At 48.4% G+C, this 25,562-nt stretch overlaps 1 protein-coding gene across 4 annotated transcripts; it reads left to right on the forward strand.

The window, feature by feature from the left end:
* Positions 1–20,393, forward strand: BAK1 (BCL2 antagonist/killer 1). 4 transcript variants are annotated; one of them, XM_085310602.1, is made up of 6 exons: positions 1–158; positions 4,492–4,611; positions 11,784–11,919; positions 12,044–12,187; positions 14,509–14,689; positions 14,879–20,393. In XM_085310602.1, the coding sequence occupies exons 2-6, from the start codon at positions 4,524–4,526 to the stop codon at positions 14,981–14,983; spliced, it is 654 nt and encodes a 217-aa protein (XP_085166728.1). In that variant the 5' UTR covers positions 1–158; positions 4,492–4,523; the 3' UTR covers positions 14,984–20,393. The 4 variants fall into 4 exon arrangements, with proteins under 4 accessions (XP_085166728.1, XP_085166727.1, XP_085166730.1 ...); XM_085310601.1 differs by having other exon boundaries at positions 1–137; XM_085310604.1 differs by having other exon boundaries at positions 1–137; positions 20,024–20,393.
* Positions 20,394–25,562: the final 5,169 nt, after the last annotated feature.

Consider the following 25,562-nt stretch of genomic DNA (forward strand, 5'->3'; position numbering starts at 1 on the left):
TCCTTCCCCCGCGCCGCGCCGCGCCGCTGCGCTCCGGGCGGGAGGCAGGAAGGAGGCGGCGGGCATGGAGCAGCTCCCCGGCGGGATGCACTAGCTGCCCGGGACGCCCCGGCCCGCCTGCTCCCCGCCGGGACGCGGTGAGTAGCGGGGACCCACAGGTACCGCCGGGACGCCCTTTCTCCGGGTCCGGGCTGCCGGGAGCCGCGGGGAGGGGGGAGGGAATGCACCGGGAGTCCCCGGGGTGCCAGCGGGCTCCGGGGCAGCGCAGGCAGGGCAGGAGGGGCGGCCGGAGCCGCGGGGTCACATCCTGCACCGCCTGGGGTGGGCTTCACCCAGCTGCATGTGTGCACAAGGTTAAAACGCGCAGGGGAGCCTCGCCGAGTGGTGCTGAGTTGTTCGCAGTAGCTGGCTGCTGGGCCAAGGCCGACGGGTCCCACTCTGAGCTGGTTGTTGTCCCAAAAAGGGAATATTGCCTCTTTCAAAAATACGTTCTCCGGGTGTTTTTTTCTTCCTTGTGAGGCCATGCTCCAGCTGACACCCCTATGCAAGCGCTCAGGGGTTAGAGGTTCAGGGCGGACAGGATGGTTTGAATTGCCAGTGGGAAAAGCCGTGCCACGCTGAGGACCCTGGTGAGGTCCGTCCTGCTCTGCTCTGGGCTGGGATCTCGGACGCGRGCATACGCACGCGCCACTTCGCAGAGACTTGCCCACGCAGTTTCCCGCCCAGCAGCGCTGGAGGCCACTGGGTCATGGGCGCACAGGCTGTGGTGGGACCCCGACTGTCAGGTGTGAGTCCCCCTGGGCTTGCAGGCTGGCTTAACCACGGTGGCTTACCCACCCCACCGCGGTGGCTTACCCACCCCGGTGGATGTGGGTAAATGCAAAACTGAGCAAATTCCCCTGCTTGCTCTTCTAGTCCAGGCTGGGAAGAGCAGGGCCAATTCTGCGCTGTCCATACGAGGATGGCAGTGGGGCCCAGGGGTCCCATGGGATCTCTGTCTCAGAGAGGGCTAGATGCCAGGCATGCCAGGGCAGGCAGCCCTCCGGTCCTGTGTCCGCTTGCTTTGCATCCCTTGCAGGAACTGCCCCTGTGCTCTGGTGCACATGCCTGAGGTCAGGCCTGCACTGCCTTTCCCAGGGGACACCCCTGCATTTCTTGGCACAGGATCTTTGTAACATGTTGAGGGGTGACTCAGGAGCCCCATCAGAAGGTCCAGGCTTATTCACAGGGGTTGGGGCTGCTCCTGCTTGTTTCCACAGATCCTCTCCCCTCCTGCAGCTTGCAAGTCCACCTCCCTCCCTGGACCATCCCACCCATCTCCCCTGTGCCCAGGACTCGGGTGCTTTCCTTTGGAGAAAAGCTGGAGGCACACAAGACACATGCCGGAGACATTTAAGCAAAGGGGATGAGGGTGAAACAAAAGAGTTGAGGCAAAGGTCCTTTTTACAAGGGACTAGGGACAGCTGAAAGGCTCCAGGAAGGCTGATTCTTTGCCCGGCATGTGCTCATTAATAAGATAAGACTCCTGTGCCATCTCGGGGGTATTGCTAAATCTACATCCAAAGTGCTGCCTGCTGCTTTTAACCCTTTATGTCCTGCTGCAACCATGAAAAGTCAGGGTGGAGATGAATCTTTCAGCAGCTGCTGAAAATTAGTTACTGCAAGTAACCCAGTATGATACTGGGAGCTGCAGCTTCCCAAAGCCCCYCTCTTTAGCCCTGTCTCAGGTCCTGGAGAGACTTTACTTTCTGCAGCCTTATACTGTTTTTAAGTATATGGGTGTCCCATCCTGCTTCACACTCCTCCTTAATGCCTACCAGCTCTCTCCTGGCATGGTCTTCTGGTAACAAAGAGGGAATGGGGCAAATCAAAAGGGCATTGGGCTGTGAAGCGGGAGGAACTAAGGCAGCAGAGCTCTCGATACTGCAGTGAATGGGCTTTGACCCTCAACAGAAACTGGAAGTGACCCTGTCTTGGGAGTTCATCARGCTTGCAAAAGCAGGAGTTTTGGATTCCTAGGGCAGCAGGGAGGTGCAGTCAGAACTAAGCCTGTCGTGACTGGGATGGGTCCTGGGCTGGAGTGTGCCCGGTTATCTGGGACATAGCAGCCAGGCCCGGGATATGTGCTATGTGCAAAAGGGCCCGAGTGGCCAGTGTTGCAAGAGAAGAGAGCATTGCAAGAAACTATCAAGAAGGAAACTGAAAATGAAAGTTCATCTTAAATGATGGCAACAGACGCAGCCTGCCACACTCATTTCCTAAGGGTTTGGCAGAGAGTAAGGGTGAAGAATCACAAGTCAGCTGCTTCTCAGGAACTGGACTCCTGAGGGCCTGTGCTCACCAGACCTCCCTCAGATCTAGCCTCCAGATCCACATGAGAGAGACTCCCTGTTATTCATGGCTGAGGGCTGCATCAGGGCAGGGAGTTGATATTAAACAGAGTCAGCTGCATGTACAGATGAAACTGTAAAAGCTCTGCAGGCAGTTCAGTTATTTGGCTGGGRCTGTCTACATCCTACACCAGGGTAAGTGCAGTCTTACTGCAGTGCAGCAGTATGAGGTAGGGTATGAGGTAGGAATTTGTACTACTTTGGCTACCTGCTATATTCAGAGGACTGCCCTATGCCTGTTCTTGCTTCCCCTTGCAATGCATTGAGGCCTTCATGCGAAGGAGGTACTGCAAGACTAGCCTTGCTGAGCACTCTAGGAGGGCCTGGGGCTGGAGATGCTAGCGCAGGAAGTGAGAGAGTATTTCCTCTGTGGAGGAGGGGATGGGGGCACGTGCATCCGGCCCAAATACTCACTGAACTCTCTCCACTGCGTTCCAGAGTAGAGACTACGAGCAAGTAGAGGAGCTGCTCTGGAGGCTGGGTCTCCGCTGATCTGGGCAAGTAGGAGCCAGTTCTCCTTCCAGCTTTAATCTCAGACCCAACTGCCGATCCTCATCCTGTTTGCAGCTTTTCCTTGGTTCCCCTGGGGATGGAGATGTTTGATGGTGGGGAGGAAAAGGGAATTCCTGTCCTGGAAGGCCTGTAGGAAAGAACAGCACCTCCATGTGTTTGTTACTAGGGCTCAAACTCTGTGAATGCAGATACGCAAATAAATGGTGGTTTCCTAAGCCATCCTGACAAACTTGTCATTTCTTGCCCCCCATCCCCACCTTGACTGGAGACTGTATTTCACACAGCTGTTTACGGTCTCAATCTGTTTTTTTTTTCCTAAGTAATCTTCAGTGTGGGACTGTAAGCTTAGATCACCTGTTGTGCTCCTAATCTTTATGTAGGTGGTTATTTCAGGTCATTAACCAGGTCATTACTGCTTTTTTTGCCTAGAATATGATTTAAACTTTTGGGTGTCGGTGTGTCTTCGTGAATTTAAAGGTAGTACAAATCAGAATAGCACCACTGATTTAGCTGATTTAACCCCTTAGRAAGTCTGACCTGGGAGCGTGTACTGGCATGTTAAACAAAAGGCTAGAAACTGCAGTGRTCTCTCTCTAACCCTGACGTTTACCGGGTGGCCTCACTTCCTCCCTGCAAAAAGCAGGGGATGAGGTCAGTGTGACTAGCAGAGGGATAAAGCAGCTGAGGAATGCAAAGAGAAATCTGTAGAGGCCTGTAAACCCAGGTCTGGATTTAGGATGCCTCTGAAGCCTGGGGACAGTTAGAACTTTGCATTTGATTCTTATTTAATTTTCTTTTTCTGACTGGAGCTCAGAAGATGTGAAAAATGGGGAATTGCAGCTTCTGGATATAGAGAAAGAGAGAACTCACAGAAGCTGTGGGAAACAACACTGTCCCTAAGAGCAACACGAGGGAGCTGAGGCAGCCCAGTGTGGTCACGGGTTGGTCTGCGCTTGCCGTGCTCTGAAGTGTCGTGACTGCAGTTTGGGGCAGCTGCATTTTGCAGAGCTGTAGAGCCCCATGGCACAGCTCCCAGACAGCTCTGCAGAAGTGCTGCCACCCAGGAGAGCCTTCTGGGAGCAGCTGTGGGTCTGGGAGCCTTTTGTGCTATGATTTTGCTTTCACCGTAGCATGAAGGCACTGCAGATGATGCTGTTGCATGGGCTGGGTGARAGCCAGCACAGTCCCCATGGGACTTGCTGAGCAGGCCAAAGGAAGGCTGGCAGGTTTCCAGTGAGGGTGGGAAGATGGTGAAGTCGGGTAAGGAATGGGCCTATTTTCTGGCATATTAATGACTGCAAAGATCTTACTGAGAAGGGTCCGGAAGAGAGGAGAAATCTAGCCAAGGAACTTGGTCTGGCCAGGAATCAAGGAGAAAGCATGCAGGAAAGGGAGGAGCCAGGGCACTTGCAGAGATAAAAGCAGGCAGCATTTCTCCTTTGAGCCCTTGCCTTGGCCAAAGGGGCTTCCTACTGCTGGCCTGTGAGGTGCATGAAGAAGCAAAAGGCTTCGAGTCTCCAGTTCTTTCCTCAGTGTTGCTGCTGACTGGTCATAACTTGGTTTGCTTTACTGTCTCTCACCTCTCCAGGTAAAGCTGTTACTCTCAAGCATCTCTCTGCAATGGCCTCAGGGAATGATGGTGATCCACCAGGTGCCCGAGTACACTGGGATGGTGATGGGCGCAAGCTGTCACAAGAGGTCAATTCAGGTAAAAAGTTTGCTGTGATATTTGGGGCTGGGGGGGGAAGCATTTTCAGCTGATTCTTCTTTTCCTGCACTGTTTCTTTGAAAAGAACACTTTTTTTTTTCCTACCACCAGGGCTTTTTGCAAGACTGAGATGACAAGTCAGCTCAGTAAGGCTAGGGTGAACAGAACTCTGAGGTTACCTCTGCTGGCCTCAGCCTGCTAGCTAGCAGACACTYGTCAGTGATACTTGTCTTGCCTAAATGGTTTCTGCTTAGGAAATGCTTGGTACTGGGTTAGGACTGTGGGCAGCAAAGGGGACTTGAAAGGCATGAAGAGTGTGTAGGGAGCWGTCGAGGACTGGGGGATGCTGGCAACTCTCTGCGTGGACAGGCTGAGGCAGGCATGGGGGRGTGCAGAGGGGAACAGAGGTTTGGGCGTGGGATGCATTGCCTCAGCTGGCTGCCTGACGTACAACAGGTGCTTGGCATCATTTACTTTCCCTTCCGTGTGCACAAGATAGCCAAAGGTACATGACGTTTAAAACATACAGAAGAACGTGCCTTGCTGAGCAATGCCTGGTCTCAGACAGCTGGTTTCAGTCTTGCTGCATCAGCTGCTGGATAAACTCAGGTCTCCAGTGTGTCTTGGCACAGCAGTGATGAAAAGTTATGGATCAAGAACAGCAAGAAACATCACCTTCTGTTTCCCATGTGTGCAGAGTCCAGCAGACTGTATAATTGCATTTCCCAGTAGTGGGTGAAACTGGGAACAGGGCCGAAAGAAACCCRGGAAAAACCTCAACTCCCGTTTCATCCCAAAATGATAAAAAGCCAAGCCACAGAGAGCTTTTAAGCATGGGTGACTTCTTAACCTGTTTTGCAGGTGGACTTATAAATAAGGTGGAGTCACTGCAGCTCGGTCAATACTGGAGATTAGAAGCTATACCTAACAGCTTATGCATTTGAGTTTAGATCCAGCTCAAAGCTGTTTTATTGGCCTGATTTTATTACTTGTGCTGTAGTATTGCCTGCACTCCTCTCCACCTAGGAGTACCATTTGTGCTGGATCCTGCTTGAATACATCAGAGGGAAAAACTCATCCCTCTCATATCAAAGTCTATAAGGCATGAAAATAAATAAATTAGAGCAGTTGTTTATGTATGCTGATTTCCTGTTGAGGCTGATGAGATGCTGATGAGAAAAACAGTGAGAGGATCAGGCCCTAAACTCTAACCACACCATTGCACAGTCACACTTCCTGCACGTTTGCAAACACTTACTGGCAGCGCTGGCATCCCTCTGTTTCCCAAAATTCAAAGGAGTCTGCCTGGAATTTGGAAGTGGGATCTCTGTGCAGCTCTTGGGACAGAAGCCACATGGAATCCAGTTCAAGCAGAAATGTGCAGCTTCTGCCAACACGTGCTATAGGATTACTGGGTGAAAGAGAACTTTCATCACCAGATTCTGAGCCAGGTTTTCATTTAGGGCTCCACTTCTCTGTTTATCTACCTTTGGATGAGGTAGAGAGTGAAGAGATTTATCTGCTGCTCAAGGATTCATTCAAGTGTTGTTCTGAGCCCTTGTTCTGCCAGCTGTTACATAGGACATGAACAAGATGCTGCTGTTCCTGCCTAGGATGGGTGGCAATTTGTACTTCTTCTGTTGTCAGAACATTATAGACATCATATTCCTGACAGTATGTGATGAAGAGGAGGAGCAATTTAGCTCATGGATAGTCATGCAAAGGGGAGCAAGCATTGCAGGAGGAGGATTGGGAGGCCAAGCACCAACAGTTTTTAACTGAGCTCAGGAAACATGGTTCATACTTCAGAAAAGTAACTCATTAACCTACCTTGCCCTACTTCAGTTCTCATCTATAAAATGGGGATGGTAGCGCTTCCTTGTTCAGACACATTGCCAGGGTACACACACAGCTATGGGATTGGTATGTATAAGTGCMCCGAGGTTCAGATCCCATGGCAGTCCTCACACTTACAGGCCATGCCAAATGCAGCTCATTTGAACATGAACAGAGGTTAGTCTGAAAGACTTGGCATTTGCTTCACACTAAAAGTGCACCAAAGAGTAACTGTGGCTTAGCTGACCTGTGGGAACTTGTTAAAATGTTACTGAGTGTCAGGACCATTGGACAGAACTAGACTCAGCTCTGGGCTGGAAAATTCTCATAGTCTTGTCTTTGTTCTCCCCTTCCCATTTTTCCCTTTTCTTTTGATTTACCAGTGATGAGAATATTGTTTGTGTGGTCATACTTAGCTCTTGTATGGACCATGCTAGCTGGAATCCTAAAGCACTTTGCTAAGAAAGGTATAGGTATTGCTACATGAATTTTTAATGCTAGGGAAACTGGGAGCGATTTGATGGAGCTCTCTAGAAGAATGTCCAGTGTTTCAGAGTTGTGCATGGAAACCCAGCCACCTCAAATCCCAGTTTGCAGTGTTGAGGTGGCAGCTGTTTTCTTCCTCAGGTTATCTGGGCTTTCTCATTTGTCTATGTGGTTAATACTCATGTAACATACCTAGTGAGAATTAAGGTTTGGTCCTAAGTTGTTTATCTTCAGCTCTGGACTTGATGTTGCACATGAAGTGGTCATGAGCTGTTAAAGAATTGTTAAGGGAATGTTGGTCACACGTCTTGAGTGGCCATCTCCAAGGGCACCTGTGAAATGAGTAGAAAAAATATGACCTGCCTGTTTAAGTGTAGGCTCTCACAGATTCTGTAGAGCAAACAAAAATATTCAAACATGCTCTTCTCTTGTCTGATRCCTTTGCATTTCCTATGATATATTTCCCACAAACAAGCATACAGTATTGGACTCCCCTATTGCATCTCCCATAGATATGACTGTATGTGATTTATAGGAAAAAATAATCATCCTTCCTATGGTTGTGTTGGGGAATAATCCTGCTCTGGAGTTGCCTTTTCACTCCTTTACCCTGGCCAGCAAATGATGCTCCAAGAACATCTTTTCTGGAAAACCTGGTGGAGCAGAGGCAAGCACACTGCCAGAGCTGGAATGCTACCCATTTGTGGGCATCCTCTTGAGCACTGGGACCAGCTTCCACTTGCAGTCTGGTGGCTAAGCAAGCACTGGAGYAGCGAAGTACCAGAGCAAAATCATCTGCAGCCCCCAGTCCCTATGGCAAGTGTGTAACTCTGGGTGTGCTGCTGGGATGTTACTGAACACAATGGAAGGGAGTTGTCTTGAACTCCTAGCTCAAATCATGTTTAAACCTGTGGAAGTCACGAGCATCTCTGCTGGCATCTTGGCATGTTGGGATTTTCCGGTGGYCTGTCCACCTCGGAGTTGGTGGATTGTGAGCGCATGACAAGTGCAGCCTTGGCACCTTGTGGGCTGCCAGTCACTGCTTCCAGGCTGGTTATCAACCTCTGTGCAAGCAGATGCACCTCTTAGTGTAGTTATTGCTTATCTCCTGAGCTCCAAAGGGATGCTGCCAGGTTACATCTGTCATTACTACAGTCTACAGCAGGGCTATTTAATTTAGTTGTAACAAGGTCTGATGGATATCTTTGCTGAGGCCTGCCAGTTTCTACCATAGTGCAGCTGCTCCCTGAGAGATAGGAACAGTGAGAAATAAAGGATCTTGCATAGAAATGCAGATGCTACCCAGACCTYGACTGGTCTCAAACATGCAATGTTATTGATGGTACGAATCCAGGCAAGACACTGCTCTTGGGAGTAGGTCCGGTCCAGATGCCGAGAGCACGATGGGGAATGGAGCAGGTTCTCCCTGGGGGGTGGGTTTTCCACCCCGCGCTGCAGTGCCGAACAGCCTGKGAGCACCTCAACGCAGCCCCAGTGATCCCACACGGAGCGCAAAGATCCCAGCAGAGCTCCAAGCCACTTTCTCCTACTCTGCTGCAGGCACTGGGCTCCACAAGGCAAATCTGGATCCGCAGCCTCTTTCTTTGACTGGGAGAGACACTGAGATGGTACCAGTAGGTGCTGTAGGTTAGCATTTGGGGGAAAGAGGTGTRTATTCTCCTGTTCTTGTGTTACTAAAAATAACACCTGAGGTTATCAAAAACAGGGTTTTTTTGTACTCGTTTCCTCTTTTGTTCTTGCAGTTTGTTTACTCCACTGCCTCTCACTGAAACTGTGAGTCAGTCGGTTTCGTTTTCTGGCTCTCGATGGAGCACTCGCAGGCACCGCATTCGCGTTCGCATTCGCGTTCGCTCGGCTCCTCCGTAAGGTGGGATTTGTTTACSGCCAAATAAACCTGTTCCTGCAAAACAAAAAACCAATCCCCTGAAAACACAGCGAGGACGAGGACACCAGGACGAGGACACTAGGACGAGGCCTTGTCATTTCCCTTCACCTTTATTTACACAACCTGAACTCTATGTAACCTGACTCTCCGCACGACAGGTCTGCTCCTGCAGCCCAGGTGGGGCCAGGCCCATGTGCCTGGAGTTGCATATGGGCTGCGAAGATGTGGCTATCCCAGAAAAGCTTCCCAGTGACTGGCATGGCATGTTTTGGATACTTGCAGGGTCTAACGAGGAGGTGTTGCCAGGAGAGCAGTGTCCGCGCTAGGCTGGATCCGCACGTCCCGGCTCTGGGATGCAGCTTGGGCAGGAGCATCTCTGAGCTGGAAATGCAGTTTGCATCTGCAGAGCCAGTCTGRCTGGGACGGTCAGTGCCGGTGGGTGGACATACTGGGGTGCTGCGAAAGGGGCTTTAGTTGGGCTTGCTGAAATAAGTTGCACCCCTATTAGAGAGCAATGCTGGTACAGATCTGCAGATACCTTCATACTGGTGGAGTGATTTCAGCACAGAGTATTTCTGAAGCAGTCACTGTTTCTTCACCAAAAACGTTTCTGAACGAGGCCTGAACTCTGACTAGGCTGTATTGCAGTAATGGGCGCCTGGGGTCAGGGACTCGTCATGTGTTTTCAAGCAATAGTCATGTTACCAGCGCACCTTGCAGAATGATCACCCAAGGCACAGGGTCTGCAGGTCCCTGCGCATCTGATGTTCTCGTGAGTAGCTAGTTTAAGGGACCTGGGCCCAGTGCTTTGCACCCTGTTTAATGTCTGTGAAGTACAAGGTCTCCACCCGGTATGGGGATACCCTGTCAGAAAGGCAGGGCTCTGATACRTCCATGCTATTTTTGTCTTCTATGACTTCTGCATCATGGATAAGAACCTGGGAAGAATTGCATTGATTTCCCAGTCCCAGAGCTGATTCCTCGACTCCTGCGAGGTGATGTAGCCGGGCTGCCAACTGGTTGGGAGCCTGGGCTCTAGGCCAGGTTGCTCCTTGAGCCAGGCTGCACTCCCTAGGACTGCAGTAACTGTGACCTCTAATCTAAAACGTCGCGTGACAGCCTGGGTACTTTCCCCAGGAACTATGTAATGAGTGTGATAAGGTATCCGTCACCATGGTACACATGGGATTGAAACATCTAGCTGGGCCTTTCCCTTCCCTGTGGCAGCACAAAGCAGCGCCGGCACAGGGGAAACGCTGCCTGCTTGTCTGTGCTGCAGTGTTTGCCCTCGTGTCCTCTGTGTGTGGTTTCCAGACAGTCACAGATTTGTCGCCACCAGATGCTGCTTCCTTCTGACTCACTTCCTGCTTGTGCACAGAGCCAGGGCTGTTTTCGCGCGCACCGCCAGAGACGGGTTACATTGCTGCACGGGCGCGTTCCCCCGCTGAACCGTGAATACCTGGTGCACCAAGCCTCGGCTGTTTACGAGAGCGAGGGGAGGAAGCCACGGCACCCAGAAGCAATCCCAGCCTCACCCACAACARCCCCAGCTGCAGCCTCCTACCCCCGTGCGCTTATTGCTTCCACATGTATTTGTTATCAAAGCAGGGGATTTGGGTATCCGCTCACGCAGAGTGGCGACGGACGGGTTTGTTGTAGGAGAAGCAGATATTCTGTCCTAACTTGTCACCTGGCTGTTTATGTGCTTTCAAGGAGCCAGATGGAGAGTCACCTCTGTGGGGCTCACAGTTTATGAGTTATTTCAAAGGCTCTCCTTTCCGTCTCAGGCATAGGCCGTGCAGAAGTCACTGTCCCAGCCTTGTCATTGCTGTTGTCAGGCTGATGGGTRTATGTGAGACAGTGTGTAACTGAATCAGCAAGATACCTTAAAATGACCAACTTACCTTCTGCTTTCCACATCATTGCTGATGCCTTGCAGAAATTCCCTGTGGGACTCACAGGGGCACAATTATGGGAGATATTTAAAAAGAAGACCAGATTGTTAGGAAATATGCTATAGGAAACAATCTCGCATTGCCTGCTGGGGAATGATGGGCTGCACGGAACTGAACTTCATCTCCAGTTTGTTTGGATACCTGATTTCTGAAAATGTTTGTGCTGAGGTGTTCCCTTACCAAGAGGTRCTGTCATGTGGAAAGAGCTGCCAAGTGCAAGCATTTGAACATCTGGTTTGTTTTATGACAGTCCTAGGACTGTGTCTTGCCAAAAATGGATCAAAAATGGGGGCCTTTGCCCCTAAAAATCAGGAATAGCTCTCAAAAAGCTGCTTTGAAGCCAATTTAAGTTGGATTCTGTTTGTTTTACCTTCTGCTGTTCAAATGTTTAGAGCTATGATCCCCAAGCATTGCTCTGCAACTGCAAGGGGAGAAATACTGGTAATCTTAGCTACAGTTCTCACATGTCCTAGTGACTTTCAAAATGCCACTGAGCTGTGCAGCTGGGCCCTGGCAGAAGGGTCTTGCTAGCTGATGCGAGTCGTAACTGCCTGAAACGTGAGCACTCTTTGGGCGTTCACATGGGGAGAGAGGGGCCGGGGGGCAGGACGTGGGGTTGCACAGTGAGGGGAAGGATGCAGATCTCTCTGGGGAAGGGTGTGTGAAATCTGTGGGGATGGGAGGGGTCCCGTTGCCCTGCAGAGCATGGGGAAGTCTAAGAGCAGGTGCAGAGTCTGGCTGCCAGGATGCTGGGTGGGGGTAGCTTGCACTAAATTAGCTTGCCTCCTTAGGCTGTATAAGGAAGGCAGCAAAGGGAGAGGAGGACCACCAAGGATACTCAGGGAGTTAAGAGCTGGTTAAGCAGAGGGCCAACGTTAATATAAACAGCACAAGTTTAGGCTGGGAATGAAGGAATGATCTCCCTCCAACCTGGCAAGGAGTGAGAAGACAAGCTGCTTGCTGGACTTTGTCCCTTGTCTGTCTCTCAGAAGACCAAGTGGCTGAGCAGACCGAGGAGGTGTTTCGGAGCTATGCCTTCTACCGCTACCAACAGGAGAGAGAAGAGAGAGGGGACGAAGTGCCCATGGACCCAGAGATTGCAGAGATTCAGCAGGACCTAAGCAGGTAAAACCTTGATACTGACTCTACTGCACATCCCTAAACACTGTCCTAAGCCAGACTCTGTTAYGGACCATCACTCCATCCTGCTTACCAGACTTGCTTTTTGTGCCATCTCCTCTCTTGGCAGCATGGAGAGCCAGGTGGGAAGACGCCTGGCCATCATTGGTGATGACATTTATGAGCGGTACGATGCAGAGTTTCGCTGCATGCTGAAATCCCTGCAGCCCACCAAGGGAAACGCCTATGAATACTTCACCAGGATAGCCTCCAGGTAAGGCTGCCTGCTCCCTCAGGGCAGGCAGGACACTTTCTCCTATAGGAAGCCAGAAGGAAAGGTGAAACTGTGGGCAATGCACAAAGCAAAGTGTCCAGCTAGTCTGTTTAAAACATTGTCACCAACCTAGAGCAGCTGCCCTCCAAGCTCTGCCCCAGCACTCAGATTCTGCCAGTCAATTCAAGCTTCATCCCTGGCCCTCCAGTCAAGCTTCAAATAAGTTCACCAGTTGTTTTCTGCCTGTCTGCTCTTGCTCCTGCTGCTGCACACTATTTGAACAGTYTTCACATGAAAATCATCTTGGCTGCACAGCAGCAGTCCTTGCACAAGCTGATTGGGGTCAGAAAGTTTGGGGAACATGTCTGGAAAATATGACTTTGCACATCACTAGCAAAGCAAGAGTCCCAGTTGTCATTCAGGGATAAAACCAGACCTGGATGAAGACAGACCTGCTGCTATGGTGCTTGCTTACTGGCTAGGAATTCCTAATGGTTCAGGCTTTCCAGAGGCACAAAGCAAACATGGCTGTGCAGAGGTGGGGCAGGTACTCGCTATTCTTGGCACTGTCTGCTGAGAACAGGATCAGACTAAATCACAGACACTGTATCACACAGACCTGCAGAGCSTGCAGCTGTCTAGCATGGGTGATGCCTCCCCAGCTTTCTCATTTGAAGCACAGCTATAGGATGAAGGCAAAGAGAGAAGGTTTTGCCCTGATCATGCGATCCTGTGACATGGCTTGGATCCATGTCCTGAGCAGGTTTGCACTAGTTCCATCAAGGTAGCTTTGCAAGGTCAAATCATGCTCCAGGGGGGTTAATTCTCACCTCCATCTCTGCATTTTGTCTGTAAGGAAACTGAGACACTGTGAACACTAAATGGGTTGCTCAGGGTCATGCAGAAAATCTCTGGCAGAGCTAGGGGAAAAAACTGGGTCTCTGGGTTCCCAGCATGGCAGCCTGGGCCCGAGCCCTCACTGCTCCTCTAAGCATGCCTGGCTCTGACCCAGACCCATCCCTGTACACACTCTGCTCAGTGTATGTTGTCTAACTGCCTCTCTTCTGTCCTTTTCCTGCTCCCCTGTCCATGGGAAGCCATGCTGCGCTGTTTTCACCGCTTTGCCACCTTGAGGCGGTTAACGCACCGCAAACAGGTAAATTAACCTCTGTCCCTCTCTTTGTGCCACCTGTTTCGTTGTTGTTCCTTCCCCAGGCTCTAACTTCCCTCTCCTGCCACATGCACTTCAGTGACAGCTCGATGTGACTCTGCAGAGAGGACGGTTCCCTTCAGCTTTGCAGACAGGAACAGCTGTGATAGGGCACCAGATTAAAACATAGGGCCTGAATCTAGTCTTTCCTTTATTTTCTTTTCTTCTTCTTCTTGCTTGCCTCATTGGAAAACAGGGGGAAAAAGATCTTCAAAAWTTTGTCTAGCTAAATCTGTGCAAGACCTGCACCTGGTGATGCAGTTTGTGCCCATAGCAAACAAAACCTGGATCCAGAGCAATAAGTAYCAACAAGGCACATGTGGGAGGCCCTCTGGCCTGTGGAAGGGTCAGTCCAAAGCAAGATCAGGTTTTGGTCCTGCAGGACTTTGTCTATTTTGGAAAAGGGAAAATTCTGTTCTAACAAACTTGGGCCCTACATTTAAACTTCCCAACCTTTGTGTATGACTGCACAAGCCAGGGATGCTTTGGGACAGGTAGGTTGTAGTTCCTGTTCCTGGTTGTGCGTGTAACAGCTATGAGCATGCTGTAGTCCACAGCCTGATCGCTTAAACTGGCACCAGTTCCTGCTTAACCTGTTATAATACCCTTGTCCATGAAAACATGGGTAGCTCAGGAGCTACTCCATAGGCAGCTGATGTGCCTTGCAGATACAGGCAGGGACCCGATGGAAAAGCAGAATGGATGGGAGGGTGTCAGGACCACAAGTCACTCCAAAGCTTCCACTCTAGTGATCTGGAAATAGTAGCYGCATGGGCAGGATTTGCGGATTTCCTTTTTCCCAGAATAGCTTTAGCCCACCTTATTGAGGCAAACTGGTTGTGACTGAGACTATGCTTGTTCTGCTCTGAAAGCACAACCCGGTTATTCAAGGCCATTTTTTTGCTTAGTCACAAAATCACTACTTTGTAGGTGTGCCTAAGGTACACCTCAAGGCCAGTACAGCATCCCAGGCCCTGCTTTGCAGCCCGYACTACCAAGAGCCAGCAGCCTGGGCAATACAGGGATGGACAGGCAAGGAAAGTCCCAGCCAACTATGGCAATGTTTTCTTTCCAGATATGTTACTTAAGCAGACCATAATCTTTGTTTCAGCTTATTCGAGAGTGGCATTAATTGGGGCCGGGTGATTGCACTGCTGGGCTTTGGCTACCGCATGGCCATCCACGTCTATCAGCACGGCGTAACAGGTTTCCTCCGCCGGATCGCCCGCTACGTCGCAGAGTTCATGCTTCGGAACCGCATTGCCCAGTGGATCGCTCAGCAGGGAGGATGGGTGAGTGAGCTGGGCCACAGGCTGTCCCAGGAAAACTCAGGGCTGCCAGCTGGTGAAAAGTGTAGGCTGGGGACTGTGATAATGCTGAGGCTGGTGGGATTACACTCATATGAGCAGAGCAGAAACCTGGCTGAGGCAGAGTGCAGGTGAATTTAATGGATCTTCTGGTAACTCTCTGTTTCTTSTCAGGTGGCTGCACTCGATCTGGACAATGTTTACGTGAAGTATATGCTGGTGGTGGTGGTCCTTGTTGTGGTGGGGCATTTAGTGGTACGACGCTTCTTCAGGTCCTGACTGACATGGGGACAGAGGCTGGGGGGGTCTGGCTAAGCTCTCTCTCAAATCTCTGCTCTGCAATAACAACGTCTCCCAAGAGAGGAAGATTCAAGGAACCTCCGAGAGAGAGAGAGAGAGCAGCTTGGACCTATGACCCTTCCACCGTGGGGCCCAGGGTCTCTACCATTCATGGAGGCACCATCAGAAGCTACTGAGAGAGGCAGCAAGGCGGGAGGTTTGACTTTGTCATCTGTTTTATGCCTCCCTTAGCTGCTGAGGAAAGAGCATCATTATGACACTCCTAGCATACAGCACTGAGACAGGAGAACAGGCATAGAGACTGGAGGAATGAATGGGTTATGATAACGCCTCTGTGTGTGTGTGTGTGTACACGTGTATTTTGTCCACTCTATGCTGTTCTCGAGAGCACTCCCTGGGGCAGGTGCAGAGCTGATGCTTTTGCTGATGGCTCTAGCCCAGACTGTGCCTGCATTTGAAGAGAGTTTGCAGCCTTGGTTGCAAACTGCTGCAGTTCTTGTTTGTAAGTCACCAGAAGGGCAAGCCATCATTAGAAAACCTGTGAGGGGGTTGCCTTCACTTTCCCTCTGCTCCTGAGCCCAAATACTTGAGCCTTCTCTTTTCCTCTTAATCAACAACTCTGCCTCTTTTGAAAGAAACACTGACTACCTGTCATCTGACAGTCGATGGTAATACCTGACAATGCTGGCAGGCAGGTTTTCTATAACCAGAACCTGGAGACCTGCAGCTCCCCCATGGCTGACAGAGGTACTGGGGCCACATTGCCTGCTCCTCAGCCCTCCTGAGAGTTCAAAGGCTGCATGCCAGCAGGCCTAAGAAACACCAGCAGGTCTCCAAACACTAAAACGCTGTTTTGGGTGACTAACAGCCATATAGGCAACGCACCCTCCCTCCAGTTCTGTTGGGTACTTCCCTGCAGCAGACTTGTGTGCAGGCAAAAGAGCAGGCCAAGTGAGATCAGTTGGCCTCCCTCACTCTCAGTGGGAGGCACTGGAATTGCATCCAATCCTGGCATCAGCTCTTTGCCTTTTGAACTCGGCTGGGCTGGACGGTCCACGCATGCCCTGTTTAAGCTCAGGGCTGCAGTCTCCAAGCAGCATAGACAGCAAGGCACAGCATGCTGCCCCTTCTGTGGATGGTTTCTTTGGCAAGTGACTTGACCTTATCCTGTTCACAACTGAAGCTTAAGCATGACTTCTGGGCAGGGAGGGAAGCAGGTGCCATTCTCTCATCCCAAATCTTTATGACTTTTGCAAAACAGGGGAAAGTCCCAGTGTGGACTCCTAAAGCAGTTTGGCCTGCTAGGGGACCTCAGAGGTAGGAAATGAGCAGTGGCCCAATGCCTGGCCTCCTCTCCAAATTCAGACAGAGCCCTTCTAGCCTGGAGCTAGGCAAATGGGACTAGCAGTAAAAAACCCTGAACAGGCTGAGCTCTCCTGTCCTTGGGAGCCTTGTCTGGTTTTCCTGCTGCAGAGAAGGCTGAGTGGTCACAACTGACACTGGCTATCTCTGTGGCAKGAAGATCACCAAACCAGGGCAGAGCTGGTCCCACCTTCTTCCCGCCTGGTGATGCCTGCTATCTGACAGTCGTGAGAGCCCAAGGGCAAAGGCAGCGGGGAAGGTCTGAGACACCTTGAGAGCAGCCCATCTGCTCCACTGTAACAAAGGCATTCCTGATAGACATTTGTCTAACCTCTTCTTAAAAACTTCCAGTATTGCCTCTGCATGCCACTGATTCCTACCTTAATCTTCACACAGATTTTTCTTTAATGTCTATCCCTTACTTCAGTTTAAGCTTGTTACTCCATGTCCTGTCCAAACCTAGTGATAGGACAATTTATTTCCTTTCTCTTTGCAGATGCAGAGGTTTAGCAGGATCAGCCATATTTTTTTTATCACTTATCATATCTCTCATGTTCCAGTCCATTTTTAACCTAAGAGTAACAAACTTTCCAGCCTCCTTCTGTATCAGAATCATTTTATGCTTATCTTATCTGACTAGAAAGGCATTAAAATATTTGCTATAATATTCCTCTTCTATATATCGCTTTGTTTGGGTTACTTCCTGTGTTATACCTTTGTGCTGGGCAGCTCAAAACTCCAGTGGATTGTCTGCCCAGGTTTTACAGCTGTGCTGATACTCTTCAAATAGTAAAGCATCCACTTACTTCACTCGTCCCCTTACAAGTATGTTACTTTGCATTTATCCACACACAGCTTCATTTACCATCATGCTGCCTGTTCAACTGTCTTTAGCAGGTCTTGAGATTTCCTGATTCTTCTCTAGTTTGAACTTGTCTAAATAACATAGTGTCATCTGTAGTTTCCCATCACCACAGCTTACCTTCTCTTCCGGGTGAAAACACCACCAGATGGAGCCTTTTTTCCACAATGAAAGTGAACTGCTAGTTGTTATTTTCCTTTTCTCTTAATCAGCCACCTTATACACATGCCGCTGTCCTCTAGGCTAGCTGTTTTCTTTGGTCATGTCTCCAGCAGGACTTTGTCAGAGGTCTTTGGAAAGAAAAAAAAATAAGAGAGAGACATACATCAGCATGTCCTTTCATTCACTACTTTACTGACACACTCCAAAAACTCTAACAGTTTGGAGGAAACTTCTGGTTACACAAAAAGCCATGCTGCTTGTAACTTACCGTCATTTTCCAGACGAGATGTTTTACCTTGCTAACTAAATTCAGATGTAAGGCTAGCTGATTTTTTTTAAAAAAAAAAAATGACATTTTTCAGCCTTATGGTAGATGATCAAGGCTTGGTAAAGTCTGTGATACCAAAACCAAGAAAGAAACTTTAAAAACAGGTGAAAAACAGGTGCTGTAACAAAGGAGTGGTTCCATTTTTAACCATTTTCTCAGGGGATTTGCAGGGAGGGTTGTCTCAGGATATCAGCTCTGCTCTGGCTCTGCTCTTACCTCTCCTAGCCTCAGTGGACAACCTTCCCTGGCACTGGTTTCCAAATGGAGAAAAGCTTGAACTGGGAATGTGAATGGGGTGACTGGTCTGTAGTACTGTGTCCTGTCACTGGATGGCAACAGCACTGCAGATAAAGCACCCAGGTGCTGGCTCCCACACACAGAGAGGCTGAACTCCCACTGAAGGAGGAACCTTCATGCAGGTCCCCCTCTTTGCCCTGGTGAGCTTGGTGCTCATTAGCTGTGGGCTGTACCACTCCAAGCTGGCTTGTGCTGTGCTCTGACACACAGCAAAGGCAATGTCACTGGGTTTGTATCTGACTGCTGTTTGGGAAAGCATCAAGTACTTCAGGGCATCAGGAAYAGGCTAAAGCAGGGTCTTCCCCTTTGGATTTGCTGGGTCCAAGGCAGACTAAGATGAGAAGGTCTGACCCTCCCCAGAAGTTGATGCTGTCTGTAGGAGTTGGTGGGTCCTTTCTAGCAGCTATGTACCTTGAAGGCCCACTCAGCAGAATTCAGGCAGGGGGGCTGGACAAGGTACCTTAGGCCTCCTTGACTATATGCAGAAGGCTTTTGCTTCTCAGAATGGAGCCAGCAGCTGCTTTTACAAAAAAGTGTTTCCGCTACATAAATAAGAGCTCTATAAAAGCTACACTTTACTCACAGGGCTGAATGAGCTGATTTATTTTGATGGGATTAAAGATCTGATCAACTATAATATTTTTAAACAGCTTAGTTTAACTGCCAATCCAATCACATATTGCACCTTGTATAAGAACTAGACCATCTGATGCACTGAATAGCAGGACTCTCCTGTTGTCACCTTCTCATCCACCATGGTGCTATTAGGGCATGGCTGCCCCTTGGGCTTTGGCTTGTTCCCCTGGTAAACAAGGGAAACAGTGGCAACCCTCAACTGGAAAATGAGGGCAGAAAATGAGGAGAAGGCTCTGCCATGGTTGTTCACAAGGAGAAGGTAACCCCAGATTGTTCACAGAATCACTTAGGTTGGAAGGAAAGTGCACCCCACCTAAAGCAAGGCTACCTAAATCACTAAAGAGTTTAGTGGACAGTTGCTGAGCAGGCATGCCACTTTGCTAGGATCTGTGACCAAGCTGGGGTTGTGTTTGAGGAAGGACTGGCTCTCTAGGATACTCAGAGCTTAGCTGCACTCACTGGTACCAGCATCTACCCAGTTTGCTCACTGGGTAGAGAGAGGAACCAAAGGCTTGTGCTATTTCCCTTCTCTCCCCACTCCTAGGATCCATTACATGAGGTGGCTTCAGTATCCTGGTGCCCAGTGAAGGCTGAGATGTATCCCAGAAGCAGCAGAGAGTGCAGGTGGTGCCAGTCTCCAGGACTGTGCCCCAAAAGAGTTGTGAACAGATGCAAGTCAGGGCAGCTGACAGCAGCCCCACTCAAGGCCACAGGTGCTGTTCCTTGTACCTCTCCCTGCTGAGCCCCTACAYGTCAAGGACTGCAGGGAGAAAAAGAGGAGTTAATTTCAGCTGAGAATTTCTCCATGCCAGCAGCTACCCTAGATGAGGTGTAACAGGAACAAAGTGCAGGGAGGTGTCCAGAGAACTCCTGGTTCAAGTAAAGTGTGTATGATTCAGATGAGGCTGGGGGATCTAATTCAGAAAGTTATAAACATTGCATAGAAAAGGCATAAGAGCCTGAAGGGTCTCATTTACTGAGCCTACTTGAGCACATTCTATACTCCCACCTGCTCCCAGCTCTTTACTCCTGGATGGAGGAAGCTGCTTGAGCCAAGAGTTTCCCCGCTTCCCTTTTTAGCCATTTCACATGCTCATGCTGTGAGACAAAAGAGCCAAGCCCTCCCTGCCAAACACTGGGTGCACTGGAGCTCTGGCTGGTAGGGGCCTGCACTGCCCAAGAGAGACAAGTCTTAGTGGTCAGGACTGGTGGCAGCCTTCTGTGAAGCTCTGAGTGTGTAACAGATTTTACACGTATGCTTGAAGTCACACTGTCACTATTATTTTTGGTTCTGCTTTGCTTTTTGTCGCAATATCAAAGCGCRTCATGTTCCACACAGCTCATTCCCTGGCTCCTTTCTATTCTCCTCCAGCAAATCCTGATCTCTCCCAGCCCTGCAGTAAGAGGACAGGGTACATGATGGAGCAATAAACCATGCTTTACACTGACTCCAGAGAGGGATTGATAAACAGCCTTCCTTTCCAGGAGGAGGAGAGGAAGGAAGCAGACTGGAGACCACTGGTGGTCCCAGTGGTGACAGGGAGAGGGCGAAGGAGCCCTGTTTGCAGGATGGTTCTCCCCCTGTGCAAGCCATCTTTAAACAGCAGGCAAGGGATCTGTGTGGAACATAGTAGGTTGCTTTTATCAGAAGAAAATTTTTTTTCACAAGTATTCTGTTTTAAAATGATGTAATATATATACATATATTTGAAAATAAAAAGGTACATGCAGTGCAAGCTCTTCTCCTGGCTGTGCTGAGTGTTTTCTTCTAGGAGATATACTCCTTTGCACATTGTCTTACACAGTTAGCTCTTGGCTGCATTATAAGTTCCCCTGTACAAATCTACACAAGCTACCTAGCTTCAGCCTCTGTTTCCCCAGTAATGCATGGATACTTTCTTACACCTCTTCCAGCTGAAGAGCAAGAGGGAGAGAGAACTTTGCTCCTGAACCTTGGTGTGCCATTTCAGAGAGATAGTGCCCTGACAGCAGATGCTGCAGGGAAGAAAAGACAGCTATAGAAATCCACTGTCCCATCAGCTGCTGATCTACCTGGAAATTAAGGATCTTATCTCTGATGTGTCCACATTTCCCTGGCAGGGAACAACAAGAACAGGAAAGTGTGTGTGTGGGGGGGGATCCATTACAAAGGCAGACAACAGGTTTCCCAACTGCCATAAAGTACTCCAGCAAGGGAAATAGYCTGTGTGTTCTTATCAGAGACAAGTCCAACAAACACAAGACAAAGAAGTGCTACCACCTTACTAGATCAGAAGGATTAGGATGACAGCAGTACCAGCTGCTGGCTAACTGTTCTCACCAACTGCACAGAGAAGCTGCACTGCTAAACAGAATTACAGTTTACACAGAGATGGGCAACTGGGGTTTTAGCAYTTCTGCAATAGTCACTGTTTGCCCTAGACTGCTTTCCCCAAGTACTAGCACAGATCACCAGGCTACACTGCTTTTAACTCATTTTTTTTCACATGCCAAGACAGTACACATCCCCATATCAAGCTGTCCTGCAAAGGACCTTGTTCTCTTTCCTACACTACTCTTCATTGCTCAGAGACAAACTTTGCATTTACCTCACTTTCACCACTCATAGGGCCAGCCAGGATACCAGCTTCCCCAGTCCTTCCTACTGAGGCTGCAGGGCTCCAGCAACATCCATAAAGGGTAAGAGCAACCAAGGGATACTGAGAAGGATGTGATGCCTTAACACCACTCCAAAAAATATGATAGGTAGGGCTGTGTGCCTTGTTAATAAGCACAAGCTTCACTAATGAGTGCTAACACATCCCACCTGTGCTAACTGCCACCCAGTCATCCCAAGCTGCGGCCACTTCTGTTAATAGCATCCCACCTCTGGAGCACAGCACACAGCATCACTACTTCCCCCAGATTTGGGTTGAGAGAAATCTCCTCTTAGAGCACAAGTTTCTTGGYTGTGATGAGAGAAACTGAGCTGATGAACACACAGCATCCTTCCAGKTTCCCTTGATAAAGATCTGTTGTACTGTTTAAAAAGAGTAAGAGAGTGGGGGGTGGCAGGATTTATAGAGTTACTGTAGGACTGCAAAATAACAGAGGTAGCTTTTCAGAAGAGATGGCTCTACCTTGTCAGCAGGCAGAACAGCACAGCTGTCATCTTTCAACCAATTTAGCAATGAATCCAAGTGACTCAACAATTCCCATCCACTGCTTTGTCCCATTCTACATCATTGCAAACAAGTCTGTCTATCCATCAGAGCAATGGCATTTTCATCCCATTACCCTTCACACACCCTAGGAGCCGAGGATTCCTATCTCTGATTGATAGTCCGTTAAAATAAAGGGTAAGAGGCCAAGGTTAGAGCATGTGAAGGGATGATGCCTCCTGGGATGATCTGGGACCAGAAGGTGCTGGAGAGCCTGAACCAGCCCATGCCCCTTTTCTGCAGAATTAATCCTGGGGAATGTGTGTATGTGAGTATAGGGAGGAGGAGAGGAGATTAAGGTTCTAGTTATAAATTGCTGTAGAAAGGGTGGGGGCTCAGGCTTTCCACACAAGCAGCCAGCATCAGAGTCTAAATAAATACYCTGTAGTTTCTGACTTCTATAAATAACCATATCACACAGTTGCCAGTTGGTACTTTGGGATCACTGCAGTGAGATTCAAGTAAGATCAGAGTACTCCCGGTCACGCAGTCTTGCGCATACCTGGTTGACCTGACAGAGACCGCCTGCACACAGACACACACTGCTAAAGCTACATCCCTCGCCATCACYGTCCCTCTCTGTGCGAGTAAAGGTTAAACTTTAACAAAAGACAAATAGCCCTGATTAAAAAGCCAGCTGCTCCTGTAATCCACTTTGTATCCTGTCCCCAAACCAGATCAAGCTCCTAATTAAATTACCAGGAAAAATTAAGGCCACAATTTTATTGAACTATTTGCCTTTGGCCATTCAAATAGAACAGACTGTAAATGAGAATCTAAGATTTGGTGGCAAATTAAATCTAGATCTAGTATTTGGGACAAGTACCTTGTCGCTAAAACTGGATCAAACTCTGAACCACCCTGAGTCTTGAGCAAATAAAGGGTTTTTCTAGGTAACTTCCAGCATATGAAAAAAGAGTGGACAGGAGCTAGGAAATCACACTTGCTTTTATCACCATAATTTTTTTAATATAAATACTTGACCCCCAGACAGGTTTTCTTCATTTGGTGTATGTTTTAAAGATTTCCAGCCTTTGGCTAAGGCTCAGCACACTGTCATTACAATGTCAGTGATACACTTTCTCCCAAGAGCTTGCTCACGTTCATTCATCTCTTGCATCATTTCTACCACTGATATCTAGGACTTCACAGGGGAGCTGGCTGCCTTGACACAAATGAATTGAAGGAAACAGACCTTGTTTTCCCATCTGAAATGAGAACATGTACAGCAGTAAAACTCCATGATTGACATGAACTCTCACTAGCACCTCTGACAGCAATAGTGCCTTTGTGAGAGCACTGTGAGAATGTGAGAAACAGTTAGCAAACTGTTTACTAAACCAGTGTTTCCTCCATCCTGTGAATTGGCAGCCAGCAGATCCAGATTCTTCTTCAGTTAACTCTGTTTTTCCTGAATCTAACTGACTTGCACTGAATATCTCCCTGATAAAYTGTGGTCTGGGCAAATTCAAGAGAAGACAACCCTGGAGGTATGTCTATAAGGTATACCATGGGCTGAGGTGTGCTTCTTCCAGCAGACATGACTGTGTTGACATATATGAACTTGGGTTCTGTTGTGCTTTCAAGGCAGTCTTACAGCTTTTCAGATCAAAGCTGGTGTGTGTCCAGATATCAAGAGCTCTGGCAGAGCAAGTGCATGTCTGCATGCAAAATACTATTTAGACAAACCTGCATTATCAGATGGTCATGGGGAATACTGCAGTAATTCAATGCATCTCTGGATGGATCTCTGGTGTAAAACGAGGAACCTCTTCTACTAAAGTTAGAAGACTTGATTCAGCACAAAGCAAGCAATAGATTCACATTTCTCCTTACCCAGTCATTAACAGAGACTAAACTAAAACACTGTGTTTGTATAAGTTATTTTTTCTAATTCAGAACTCCCTCTCTGCAAAAAATGCCCTCACATTTGCTTAAGCCATGTCCCATGTCCTTGCCAGTCAACTTGTTCAMTAGAACAGTTGAAGGAAGTACCCTGGCATTTACCATACGCTGATTGTGCTCATTTGGGGGGATTTACACCCATGATTTAGGTGKGGTCATTCTACACTTACTCTGCAGCACCAGGACCAAAGGTCAGAAAGCTGAAACTAGATGAGGACTAGGCAGCTCCAATGACACCCTCTTTGAGCTCTACAGCAGCACACAAATAGCACAAGATATTTCACAACCCTTTTTTCTTGTGAACATCTTGCAAAAATCTCTCTGTAGCTGAGCAAGAGGAACAAATATAATGGCCACAGCTCAGCTGCCTTTCCTTAAAAATGAAGCAATCCTACCATCAAGGCACCAAGCGGCAAGGCTTTGCCAAGGCAGCATGACAGCTTTCTCAGACGAGATGAATCTTTTTTAGCAGCTAGCATATGTGAGTGAGGGAAAAGCAGACCCACCAAGACAGCAAAATTCTGGCACTCTGCAGCTTGTTAAGACAGACTTTGAGCCTTGTCCTTAAAGTAGTTCATAGATGCTCATTTTGTTATTTGCAAGCAGTGTTACTCCTGCTGCATCCCCATCTTTGTTACTCACTGACGCAGATGTCAGAGGGAAAACATGACTGAGCATCATTTCCAGAAAGTCGTGCTCCATCCCTTCCAGACTTCACAGCTGGCAACTCCTCTGTTGCTGAATGTAAAAGATGATGCTCGCTCCTGCAGGGCCTGTGGCCATGACAGGCTCGTGAAAGCCACTGTGGCAAGAGCAAGGGAACCACAGTCAATGCTACCCGCAATTCCCCCAACTGCTGAGGAACTGACCTTACAAGTTACCAGAGAAGGGCAACAGGAAAGGATGGTGCAGTTCTGTGATCCAGTTACTGTTTCTAACTGCAAGTTGCCCAGATGTGAAACATCCGCTCTCCTTCACAATTGTCTGCAGCACTCTAGAGAAAGTGTTCTTCCACGAGGCAGCTGAAAAAACTATAAACAAGAGAGACAGAATTATAATGATTTACTAACAAAAAACAAGTATAGGTGCAAAATAAYAGTAAAACCAGGATTACAGCTGTTCAACTAAAGAAAAGGATGCATACTTCACAAGAAGKAAATTAAGAAAAAACAAATTCACACCTTCAAAATGTTTTTTTTTTCTTTCTTTAATAAAATCCTCATTTTCTGCAGAGTTTTTACTTTTATTTTCCCTTTGCTAGGAATCCCTTCTGCCCCCCATGATCTTTCACCTTTTCACTTTTCTTTTCTGGTAAGATTAAAGAATCATTAGGAAAAATTGTTTTTCTCCCAACAAAATTTTTTCAAAGAATTGTTTTGATGCACTTTTACAGATCCACATTTCTCGGTGAAATTATTTAGAGCAAAAAGATGCAGTCACAAAAGTTTTCCTTATTAGTAGAAAGGGCATTTTCATTAAAAGAACAACAAAAATACTTTGATATAAATTTCACAACCAATCTAATCTTTACCCAAATTTTAAAAGTCAATAAATGCAGATTTAGACCTAATGTTACTTCCCAGGCTTCATATGGAAGCCTTGTGTTAATAAATTAGGGTAGAAACTTGTTTCTACTGAAAATGCATGACAGCTGGTCCCTTTCCTCTCCATGCACCATCYCCAGCTATAAAAACTTTTCAGGCCTCCCCAGTACCTAGACAGATCTCCTTGAATCCAGGTTCTGTACTTACTGAGCCCTAGGCAAATCAAGAGCTCGATACCWCTCTCAGGCCTGGACAAGCTCCT

The sequence above is a fragment of the Rhea americana genome, unplaced genomic scaffold (assembly GCF_003343005.1).
Source record: "Rhea americana isolate MKP2758 unplaced genomic scaffold, rheAme1 scaffold_321, whole genome shotgun sequence".
Classification (NCBI taxonomy): domain Eukaryota; kingdom Metazoa; phylum Chordata; class Aves; order Rheiformes; family Rheidae; genus Rhea; species Rhea americana.